Genomic DNA, 12,348 nt, shown 5'->3' with positions numbered 1-12,348 from the left:
GATGAAACGAGAGGCGCCTTGAGGAGGATCCTCTTGGTTAACGGCGACACTAACTCAACTTCGTTGGCGGTAAAGTCAATGTATCCCGGCAAGATAATAAAATCGTTGTACGTAAGACCGTCACCGTTGGCAAACAGTTGCGCTGCCGAAAGCCCGTCATCCGGTAATAGTACATCTGCCGGTTTCGTGTTGCCGATAATATAGTCTGCCATTCTGTACGATTTTTAAAATACTTCGAGTACTTCTCCTGTAGTTGTAATTATTAAACGCAACCAGCGTCTTCTGTGCTTATCGCAAGAACTATTGGGACAGGTTGATTAATTTCCTTCTTATCTTCTACAAGACACTTTAAGTGTTGAGTCTGAAAATATAATCATTATGATATACCTAGCATTTCTAACACATTTCTACATTGTTATTAAATATTTTATCCAACAAATTCGTATATACCTGAAGATATTGACCTTCTCTCACGAAACCTGTGAGGGGAGCAGCCCAACGTTCAGCTAAAACTTGGAGCCATTGTACATCTATTTTACTAATTTCTAAACTTTGAAGCTTTCGGATCGTCGCGCTGTTCCGTCCCTCACCATTGCTTCGAATTCGGCCTTCGCGATGCGGAGCTTATCCGGCGCCAACCGACGGGGCTTGCACGATACCGGCGGGCCAGGTGTCGTCCGGATGTGGTGCTTCGTCGCGTGTTTGGCCGTGCGGTGTCCTCCCGACGGCCGCGTGAGGTCCGGGAATTCTGCGAGAATCCTGTGGAAGGTGGATTCTCCGGAAATCGCCTTCACACTCTCGGCACAACACATCACCACGCGGCCGGCCGCCGTCAGGGTCGTAACACCGTCCGTTAGTTTTTTCGCGCGCATATCGACGAGGAGTCCGTAATGGCTCAAAAAATTGGCGCCGATCATCCGAGTGGTAACGTCCGCTATCACAAACCGCCACGAAAAAACCCGACGCAGGCCGAAGTTCAACGTGAACCTCGCGGAGCCGTACGTCGCAATCGTCAAGCCGTTCGCGGCGTAAAGTTCGTATGTCGTCCTTTCGCGTGCACCACTCACACGCGAACGCGGAAAAACGCACAGGTCGGATCCTGCGTCCACCATGAATATGATTTTCATGCTATGGTCAGTCACGAAAAGGCGGCTTGTAGACGGCGCAGAGTCGTTCGCCGCCATTAACGACCGTCCCGCCGGTTTCTCGTCGCGTGGGAACAGCACCAGCACCTGCCATCACCAGGTGGTACCTCATCGCTTCGGTCTCGCGATTTCGACGTCCTTCTTCCGCGAGGGCCGCGAGATTTGGGTGTCCATTCCGACGCGGAGAGCGGCGATTTCGCGACGGAGTTCTGTTAGACTTTATTAGAGTAGTAGAATCCCACACTATCGCGTGTACAGTGTTAAAGATACGTGAAGTTAAGTACATATAACTTTATGACTAAAATACAGCAAATGGTTCTTTACGAAAATGTGACGACGTGCTACCTTCGACGGTTTCCTTGCGACTGACTTCGGTCCTCGCCTTTTCCTTTCTGCAAGGGTCGCTTATACCTAAGGACTGTAAACCGCCCCTTAAACCTACAGTTATAGAAGTGGCAATCGTTGCACACCAACACCCTTCCTCAACGATGGTCACTTATCCGCATTCAATTGTTAGCCTATTAATCCGCAACGCTCCGCCATATACTTTAATTTTACCTTTCCTAACGGTTTCGTTAACATGTCCGCTGGCATGTCATCAGTTGGACAATACTTATAATCAACAATTCCTCGCTCCTTTAATTCTTTAACAAAATGGAACTTAGTGTCTATATGTTTTGTTCTGTTACTAAACTTCTTGTTCTCAATGAGCTTAAGACAACTTTGATTGTCCTCGTAAATTGTTGTCCTTTCTTCTGTTTTCCTATGAAAATCTTCCAGCAGATTCCGTATCCAGACACCTTCCTGTGATGCGTCGGCAAGTGCAATATATTCCGCCTCGGTAGACGATAAGGCTACACATGGTTGTTTCCGACAGGCCCAGCTTATTGGTGCTCCAAAGTATTGAAATAAATAACCACTATTTGATTTTCGGTCTGTCTTATCCTGAGCCCAATCTGCATCTGCGAAACCCACTAAACCACTCTTATCGTCCCGTTTACCAAGTCTTAGTTCGTAATTTGTAGTTCCCTTTAAATAACGAACAATTCTTTTCGCCTCTGTCCAATCAGCCGCAGTAGGATTTTTGTTATGCTGACTTAGGATCGCAACGCTCGCTGAAATGTCTGGTCTAGTATTAACCGCTAAATATAATAACGCACCGATTAATTGTTGATACTTATTACTATCTGGCATTGGCAATAAACCATCCCTGCTCTTCATATAGCCTAAATCCAATGGTATACTAGAACTTTTCGCATCCTGCAAGCCAAATCGATTTAAAATTTTCTTAATATATTCGGTCTGTTTCATGCAGTAAAAACCGTCCTTATCTTTTCTAATTTCTATACTTAAGTAGTGCTTCAATAGACCTAAATCGCTAAGATGAAAGTACCTTTTCAAACAATATGCTACCTTATCTATATTGTTCACATCTCTTGCCGCTATTAAAATGTCATCTACGTAAACTATCACATAAATCACTTCACCTTCACTACACTTTATGTATAGACATGCATCTGCCTTGCTTTGTTTAAACCCGTGTTTCTTTAGCAAGTCACTTAGTTTATCGTTCCACACTTTTGCTGCCTGCTTTAATCCATAGATGCTTTTCTTCAATTTGCAGACATAATCCTCTTTGCCAGGTATGGCATGACCTTCGGGTTGATTCATGTAGATGGTCTCCGTCAAATTTCCATTCAGGAATGCTGTCTTCGCGTCGAAGTGTTTTATTGTCATACCCTTCTTACCTGCGATGGCTAAAAGTGTCCTTAGGGTAGTTTGCCTTACTACGGGCGCAAAGACTTCGTCGTAATCTGTTCCATATTTCTGTGAAAACCCACGTGCAACCAGTCGGGCCTTGTACTTTTCAATGTTCCCTTCGGCGTTCCGTTTTAACTTGAAAACCCATTTACAAGTGACGACTTCTCGATCCTTCGGTTTGGGCACAATGTCCCACGTCTCGTTGTCTTCTAATGATTTCATTTCCTCTTCAATGGCATTCTTCCATTTGTCTTTATGTGATCCCGATAGAGCCTCTTTGAAATTTCGGGGTTCACTGCCTTCATTTGACATTACCTTTAGTGATGCGGCCATGTACCTGTCTGGTGGCACACCTCTGTTTGTCCTTTCAGAATGTCTGCGCTGCGTCTGATTTTCCCCTGTATTAGGTATATTGACGTCAAAATTGCTATCTTCTGTTTCATCTTCAGAGTAGAAAGTATCCTCCGTGTTGTCTTCTGTTGACGACTCCTCCTCGATGACATCTTCTGTTGATGACTCCTCCTCGATGACATCTTCTGTTGATGACTCCTGATTAGTCCTCTGGAAAATAACTTCATCGTGCGGTGGCTTATTGCTATTTACTCCCTTTTCGCGAATTCTGTCAAGAAAAATCGTATCTCGACTAATTTTGATCCGGTTAGTTTGGATGTCCAACAGTCGATACGCCTTCGATTCTTCCGAGTATCCTACGAAAATAAACTTTTCTGCCTTGTCGTCTAATTTTCTCCGCTGTTCCTTATGGATGTGTACATATGCCTCGCAGCCAAAAATGTGTAAATTGCTCACATCTGGTTTTGTACGAAACCATAGTTCGTATGGAGTTCTCCCTGTTGCTTTTGTGGGCAACCTATTTTGTAAATAGTTTGCGGTACATACCGCTTCACCCCAATACTTCTTTTCCATATGTGCATCCAGCAGCAAACATCTTGCCATTTCCAGCAATGACCTATTTTTTCTCTCTGCAACTCCGTTTTGTTGTGGTGAGTATGCAGCCGTAAATTGAGATCGAATACCTTCCTTCCTTAAATATGACTGCAGATCGTCGTTTATGTACTCCCTTCCTCGATCTGACCTTATAACTTTAGGTTTTTTGTTGAATTTAGTTTTTACCATTTCTACAAATTCCTTGATAAATCTTGCAGCTTCACTTTTGTAACTCATCAGATAAATATGAGAATATCTTGAGAAATCATCAATGATTGATAAAATATATTTCCTGTTACCTGGAGTTACGGTTTGCATTGGTCCGCAAACGTCTGTGTGAATCAGGTCCAGAAATGATTCACTCCTGTTGGTTGATTCCTTGGGAAACGGTATCCGTGCCATTTTGCCCTTTATACAACACTCGCAGGTCTCGCGCGTTTTACAGTCCTTTACCTTGATACCTGTCGCTAGACCTTTTTCAGCCATCTCCTTGATAGCGACCGGATCACGGTGTCCAAAGCGCCGATGCCATGAATGTTGACAGTTATCTGTATGTCCCGAATTTATGGCCTCATTGACCGCGTAGACCCTTTCGACCGTTTCTAATTTGTACAGGTCTGGAGACAGTCTTGCCGTTGCCTGTAGTTTCTCGTCCTTGAGGATTCGGCACTGTTCCCTCTCGAAGTCGAGTTTATACCCGTCTCTAGTTAATCTTTTCACAGACAATAGATTACAGCCTAGGGTCGGAACGTAAAGCACATCCTGTATTGGGATTTCCCCAACTTTCTCCGAGTCCGCAGCGTACCGAATTATACCTGAACCGATGCCTTCCACTTTAGCTGTTTTTTCTTCGTCCGCGAGACAAACGTGTCCCTTCCTGCCAGAATCGAAATCCTTGAAGAAGTCCCTCGATGTTGCCATGTGGCTCGTTGCGCCGGAGTCGACAATCCAAGAATTCATTTTTCTTTTTATTGTCTTCGCCCCGAAGCATGCTTCTTTCGATGTTCTGTCCTTCATGTAAAAGCAGTAATCTGTAGAAGGCTTTTCATCGGACGCTTTATTGGCCTTTTCTTGTTTAGTCTTCCAAACCTTATACTTTGTGCATTCACCTTTAAAATGTCCAGGCTTCTTGCAGAAGAAACAATTTTTCTTCGGTTGCGCACCGCTGTTGCCCATGAATGCGGTCTTCATAGCTGATTCTTCAGCATTTTCTTGTGTGTCCCTTGAGCTCTTACGTCTTTTATACTCATCTATTAGTTTGCTTTTCACAAACTGAGTACTGAGTTCGCATTCCGATCTGCTTTCCAATGCCGTTACTAGAGTTTCGTATGATTCTGGTAGGCTCGCTAATAGGAGTGCTGCTACGAGATTGTCAGGTAACTCTTGTCCGAGAGCTGCCAGTCGATCGACATAGCTTGAAAATGTCGTAATATGCTCTTCCATATCACCTCCTTCCTTGAGCACCATCCTGCATGCTCGTTTTAACAAAAATACCTTACTTGTTAAAGTAGCTTTCTGGTGATATTCCTTCAATGCATTCCATGCGCCTCGTGCTGTCTTAGCGGTCCTTATATGCTGCAATTGGTTGTCTTCTACCAACAATCCAATGGTAGCACGTGCTTGGTCATCCTTTTTTGACCATCCAGCATCCACTGTAGCCGGCGTTGCCTTAATCACGTCCCACAAATTGTCCTTGATCAGTAGGAGTTCCACTCTGTAGCTCCATACTGGGTAGTTTTCACCATTCAATTTCTGTATAGCGAAACGAAATCCCGCACTGTCTGCCATAATTTCACTTTATGTTTCTCCAACAGAAATGTCAATGTCCTTAATTGTATTTAGTCTGCACACAACTAGTTTACACACCTTAAAACACTGGATCCTGGGCCCATAACCTGTTAGACTTTATTAGAGTAGTAGAATCCCACACTATCGCGTGTACAGTGTTAAAGATACGTGAAGTTAAGTACATATAACTTTATGACTAAAATACAGCAAATGGTTCTTTACGAAAATGTGACGACGTGCTACCTTCGACGGTTTCCTTGCGACTGACTTCGGTCCTCGCCTTTTCCTTTCTGCAAGGGTCGCTTATACCTAAGGACTGTAAACCGCCCCTTAAACCTACAGTTATAGAAGTGGCAATCGTTGCACACCAACAAGTTCCGCTATCGCGGCTTGGGTATCGTCCGTTCGGCTTGTCGACGCTGCAGCTACCTGCGGGCGAGACGACACCTCGATGACGGTATCGGCGAGGGCTGCGAGGTCGGAAAGCGGGTCCTTCTGTCGCGTTACCAGCACTGTTTGCGCGCCCGTCGGCAAGCGCGACATCCACAGCGTTTTGAGGAACTCGTCCGTCACGGTACCGCCGGCGAGGCTTTGCAGACGCCGCAGGAACACGTGCTCGAGGAGGTTCCGGATGTCCTGCTCTGCTATCCGCCGGATGAGCTCGGTCTTCAGAGTCTCGTACATGTCCGCCGCCGGTGGGTTTCCGATGATGTCGACCACTATGTCAGCGTACTTATTTTCCAGGTTCGCCGTGACGTAGTGGTATTTCGTGGCGTCCTGCGTTATTCCGGACAGAATGAACTGGGATTCCAACTGCTGGAACCAAATCCGCGGGTTCTTCTCCCAAAACGATGGGATCTTTATGGCCACGCGCGCGAGCAATCGGTCCAGCCGTTTACTCGTTCAGAACACAGGTCCGGACGAGGGCCTCGCAGATCGCGTATGGGTCGCAGTTGCTGCTGGGTCTCCTATCCTCCAAGTATCCCTTCTTGTCTTCGGCGACGCCGTGCGGAATACGAATGCTGACGTTGCGATTAGCCACACCGGCGCTGAAATCATGTATACTGCTTGTCTCGCATTTCCCGGTGAGACGGCGTTCGTTGTCCTTCGTTTTCGTCGAGAAGTTGGTGTGCGCGCCAGCTCCGTTCCATGAGCCTTCCATCGGTTTCGGGTCAAGGGTCACGACCACGCCGTACTCCTCGGCCGCCTGGTGCAAGATAAACCTGGCGACCCAGAGATCGTCACCAGCAGCTATGCCGCTGCAAGGGCCGACCTGGAACTCCCATTGGGACGGCATCACCTCAGCGTTAGTCCCAGCGATCTTGACGCCCGCGTAAAGGCAAGCCCGATGGGCCTCGACGATCTCGCGGCCGATCACCTTATCGGCTCCCACGCCGCAGTAGTAAGGTCCCTGGGGACCCGGGAACCCGTGCTTCGGCCTACCATCGACGTCCAGGAAAGTATGCTCTTGCTCGATACCGAACCACGGATCCTCGTTCTTGACCGCCTCCATCGCCTCATTGCACTTGAACCGCTTGTTCGAGGCTGTCGGGGTCTTATCGCTGTGGTAGGTGTCACACAGCACCAGCTTGTTGTTCCCCCGACGGAATGGGTCGTTGTAGATCGCCACCGGACACAAGTAAATGTCACTGTTCGCCCCGTCTGCCTGGTACGTTGAGCTTCCATCGTACGTCCAAATTAGCAATTCTGAAAACAATGGAGGAACTCGTGAGAGATCGTCGAGCGAGTTACTTATAATAACGTGTGTCCCGCTGATTCACCGAATTCACCGGCTTTAACATTAAATCTGCCGAGCACTAAAAATGGCTACATTGTGTAGCTACATACTGTGTGCTTAAATATAGAATCGTGTATAATCATTTCCAATGGAACGATTTTTATAAATTCAGTAATTGTAAAATACAAAATGTGGGAACGGTCATTCGACCGGTAATGATAGGTTAGTGTTAAGGGGATAGACCCCTTTTTTTCTGGATTCCAAGGGTGCGGGATGCGCGTTCTCGATAATGGGGGATTTTTAATAACACTGTCCAACACCAAATTTGATTTCAATATACTGTTGGGTCCTTCTTATAGAGTTTTCTGCGCTGTTTCCGAATCTGTCCTTAATTTTTCTCCTATACGCACAGTTTTTGAAAAACATGGCTTTGAAAAAAAAACATATTTTTCAACTTTAAACAAATATTGTGATGTTATTATAAAAGATATTGAATTGTTCTTTACAGCAAAAGATTCTGTAGACTTTCCCGAATACAGTGATATCCAGTGATGAATATTAATACATTATGATTGTTTAAACATGTTTATACAATGATTAAAGACGGAGATGCACCACTCCCCTCATGGTCACTTTCAGCATCCCCGAAAAAGCGCGCCTCGGACGCAAGGATGGTGGGAGTGTCCAAAACGAGAAAACTGCCTGATTGGAAGCAATTGTATTCAACTGCCCAATCAGTGCAGTTTAGTGTTTAGAATCCGCCTTTCGGAAAAACGATAAAAAGGCGTACCGAAGACAGAGTCGGTGAGAAGCTCTAAAGATTTGTAGAAGCAAAGACTGATGATTTAATAAAGAGACATTCCCGCGAACTTGTTCCTATTACACTGTCCAACAAATTTCAACTTTTTTTGTGATTTCAATATACTGTTGGGTCCTTCTTATAGAGTTTTTTGCGCTGATTCTGAATCTGGTTTTAATTTTTTCCCTATACGTCCAGTTTTTGAAAATCATGGCTTTGAAAAAAAAACATATTTTTCAACTTTAAACAAATATTGCGATGTTATTATAAAAGATATTGAATTGTTGTTTACAGCAAAAGATTCTGTAGACTTTCCCGAATACAGTGATATCCAATATTAATACATTATGATTGTTTAAACATGTTTAAACAATGATTAAAGACGGAGATGCACCACTTTTGCACCAATTTTTGCGGATATTTTCGAATTTATCTCAAAAAATAAGGGTCCAGCGAAAAATTGAACTATACCACGCGAAAGAGCAGACTTTTATCTTGAGAAACCCCCCTGTGAAGTTTGCATGGTCGACGTTTTTACCGAACCAGAAAGCAAAATATCTTCGCCCGACATGCGTTGACGCCAGTGGTGCTCTTCCACTAGCGCGGTCGTTCGTCGGAATACGGCGCGGCGCGCTGCGGTGAAACGGCGCGTGGCTATAAGCGCGCAATTATGTCAGCTTACTTAAATGTAATATTTTATTAAATGTTATATTATTGTTATTTATTATTTATTAGTATATTTATTCTGTATAAATTATTTTATGTATTTTTAATGTTAGTCTCTCGTTTATAGTATATTTAATACAAAAAATACCTTTTGTAACAAAAAAATAATTTATTCACACACTACACTATTACACTATTTACAATGCTAATATATATGTGTACACTATTCAGATATAATACACTACTAAAATACATATATTATATACACAACAACTAAAATACTATAAATAACTATAAATGTTTTTTATGAAGTTTTATACGTAGCAATGCAGATTTGAAATGCTTGACACGACTGATTTCAACAAACACAAAGCCGAAACTGAACTCTGGCATCAGTTTTCTTAAGAACCAACACGATATTTTGAAATAAATGACGGTCCACGGACAACGGAATACATACAATGTAAGGAAAGTCTGCAATGCGGTGACTGAAAAATTTTATTTTCAGTAATTGTCGTCTTATCTATGTATTGTAATTATAGTGCCAATGAACACTCGAGATTCTTCCGAGTAAAATAAGTCCAAACACAATATAAACGGGACTATTTTTATTGACTTAAATACATAATTAAAATAGTTTGCTCCATATTAAATCGATACAGTGTATTATATCTGAATAGTGTACACATATATATTAGCATTGTAAATAGTGTAATAGTGTAGTGTGTGAATAAATTATTTTTTTGTTACAAAAGGTATTTTTTGTATTAAATATACTATAAACGAGAGACCAACATTAAAAAATACATAAAATAATTTATACAGAATAAATATAATAATAAATAATAAATAACAATAGTATAACATTTAATAAAATATTACATTTAAGTAAGCTGACATAATTGCGCGCTTATAGCCACGCGCCGTTTCACCGCAGCGCGCCGCGCCGTATCCCGACGAACGACCGCGCTAGTGGAAGAGCACCACTGGCGTCAACGCATGTCGGGCGAAGATATTTTGCTTTCTGGTTCGGTAAAAACGTCGACCATGCAAACTTCACAGGGGGTTTTCTCAAGATAAAAGTCTGCTCTTTCGCGTGGTATAGTTCAATTTTTCGCTGGACCCTTATTTTTTGAGATAAATTCGAAAATATCCGCAAAAATTGGTGCAAAAGTGGTGCATCTCCGTCTTTAATAATTGTTTAAACATGTTTAAACAATCATAATGTATTAATATTGGATATCACTGTATTCGGGAAAGTCTACAGAATCTTTTGCTGTAAAGAACAATTCAATATCTTTTATAATAACATCGCAATATTTGTTTAAAGTTGAAAAATATGTCTTTTTTTAAAACTCCATTTTCTCAAAAACTGGACGTATAGGAAAAAAATTAAAACCAGATTCGGAATCAGCGCAAAAAACTCTATAAGAAGGACCCAACAGTATATTGAAATCAAATTTGGTGTTGGACAGTGTTATTATTTCGAACACGACCATCCTAGCTTCTTCACTTCTTCTATGGACTTTACGCCGTCTCTTGCGAGCATTTCCTGTAGTTCCCTCTTTATTTTCATTACTATCGGTGGCCCTAAGCATGCGAACGACGTATAGATTTGGAGCAGAGACGCTCCCGCTTTCAGTTTCTCGTAGGCATCCGCTCCACTAAAAATACCACTAGCGCCGATGATAGGAACGCTTCCTTTCGTTCTCTTCTACATGTCCGAGATTATTGAGGTCGACATATTGGTCAGAGGAGCTCCGCTCAGTCCTCCATCCTCCTCTTTGAACGAGCTTTTCAAATTTTTCCGCGTAGTCGTGGTATTGCACAATATCAGACCATCCACTTTACTTTTCTCACTGAGTATTACATCAGCGACGTCCTGCCTCTCCGACTCGGACAAGTCCGGAGCCAGCTTCAACACTAACGGCTGTTTGCTCTCTATCGACTGTCTGACTTCGTTTATCCTTGTTAACAATTTCTCCAAATCCTTCTTGCTCTGCAAGGATCTTAAACCAGGCGTGTTTGGACTGGAAACATTTATAACAAAGTAATCAGCTACATTTGAGAACTTCTTAATCCCGTCTATGTAGTCCTGAGCTGCATCTTGCATTGTTTTATTTTTGACTAGGTTTACTCCAACGATACCATGAAAGTCTTTATTGTCTTTGAGCTTTCTTAAGCGGTGCCATACAGTGTCGTGTCCCTGGCTGTTAAAGCCGTATCTGTTTATAACGGCATTGTCTTCTACCAGCCTGAATACTCTTGGTTTTGGATTGCCGTCCTGTGGCTTCGGAGTAACCGATCCTGAAACATAGTTAAGATGTAAAATCGAAGATATTAGTGGGAATAGAAAAGTGGACTGTTGTAAGGTGTTACCGATTTCTACAAAGCTAAAGCCTATCTTGTGCAAGCCTTCTACAACTTATGCTTGCTTGTCAAATCCAGCTGCCATCCCCAAGGGGTTGTTAAACTGCATGCCCCATACATTCGTTTCAAGAGAACATGGATCTGTTGTGGTCTGCTTGCCTACAAGACCCCACTTCAGCATCTTAATGGCAGCATTGTGAGCCAATTCTGGGTCTACCAGTCGAATCAATGGCACAGCATATCTATTATAAAATTTCTCATCGCTTTGGTACAAACATATACCACCATACAAAGTTACAGCTGTGCTGGTCACTGTCAACAGTGACTTGAGCTTATCTTTGCCACTCAATCGACGAGCCATTGTGAAATATAACAGATTTGGAGAAAGTCACAAGAAAGGATCTAAAACTATATGTACCGCTAAGGTTATATGCGATCGTTTTCAATTCGTCACAGAAGTTGTTTTCCAATCAGGATGCTTCCAATAAGATAGTGGGCGACAATCAAACGGGGTGTTGTTTAAAATTTTAGGCGGGTTCGAGCGTTTGTTCAGATACCACACCGCAATGGAAAGACTCTCTATCATGGAAAATGGTTGAATATTTAGCTGGACCCACTCTCTATGTAGAGCAATGTAGAGATCTCTGAATCTTGAATTCTGCCTCTGTCAATTGTCCCCCCTGCAGAAAAAGAATAAACATTAGAATGCCGTTCCGTTTTATACATATAATCGACTGAAGAAAATCCTACTCTTCAAATCATGAATGAAAATTTTATTTTTTCAATAGCAATCTTACAAGTTCGAGTATAAAATAAAAACAAGTTATTTTAATAAGAACAATGTCTAAGAAGGCAGTGTTACTGTTTGTTTCTTTGCCATATAACTCGAATACGTTGAACCTCGCGGGTATCGATGTTTTCATACAGGTGCGATAGTCGCAGGTAAACACAATCAGTATAACGATCAACCAGAATTTTTACGAAAATATTAATTTTTAAGTTTAGCCAGAAATCATTTCACTTAGAAATCACGATAAATTTTGTTATAATAAACATAGTATATCGAATATTTAACTTTTAATTACTCGCGTACAATACTTTCAGCCTCGAAACTTTAAATTTAGTGTTACAAGCAT

The 12,348-nt window shown here is 42.6% G+C and overlaps 1 protein-coding gene and 2 pseudogenes across 1 annotated transcript; all 3 read right to left on the bottom strand.

The window, feature by feature from the left end:
* Nucleotides 1–6,532: 6,532 nt before the first annotated feature.
* On the bottom strand, nt 6,533–8,786 carry LOC143218416 (glutamine synthetase 2 cytoplasmic pseudogene; annotated as a pseudogene).
* A 1,237-nt stretch (nt 8,787–10,023) lies between these two features.
* On the bottom strand, nt 10,024–11,154 carry LOC143218418 (dihydroorotate dehydrogenase (quinone), mitochondrial pseudogene; annotated as a pseudogene).
* Nucleotides 11,025–11,786, bottom strand: LOC143218419 (dihydroorotate dehydrogenase (quinone), mitochondrial-like). Its single transcript, XM_076443572.1, has 2 exons — nt 11,222–11,786; nt 11,025–11,149 (listed from the first exon to the last, which is right to left on the bottom strand). Exon 1 carries the CDS (start codon nt 11,571–11,573, stop codon nt 11,268–11,270), a length of 306 nt encoding a protein of 101 aa, XP_076299687.1. The 5' UTR covers nt 11,574–11,786; the 3' UTR covers nt 11,025–11,149; nt 11,222–11,267.
* Between the last annotated feature and the right edge of the window lie 562 nt (nt 11,787–12,348).

This window comes from Lasioglossum baleicum, chromosome 19 (assembly GCF_051020765.1).
Source record: "Lasioglossum baleicum chromosome 19, iyLasBale1, whole genome shotgun sequence".
In the NCBI taxonomy this organism is placed as follows: Eukaryota; Metazoa; Arthropoda; class Insecta; order Hymenoptera; family Halictidae; genus Lasioglossum; species Lasioglossum baleicum.
This window is presented reverse-complemented; position numbering and strand designations above follow the sequence as displayed.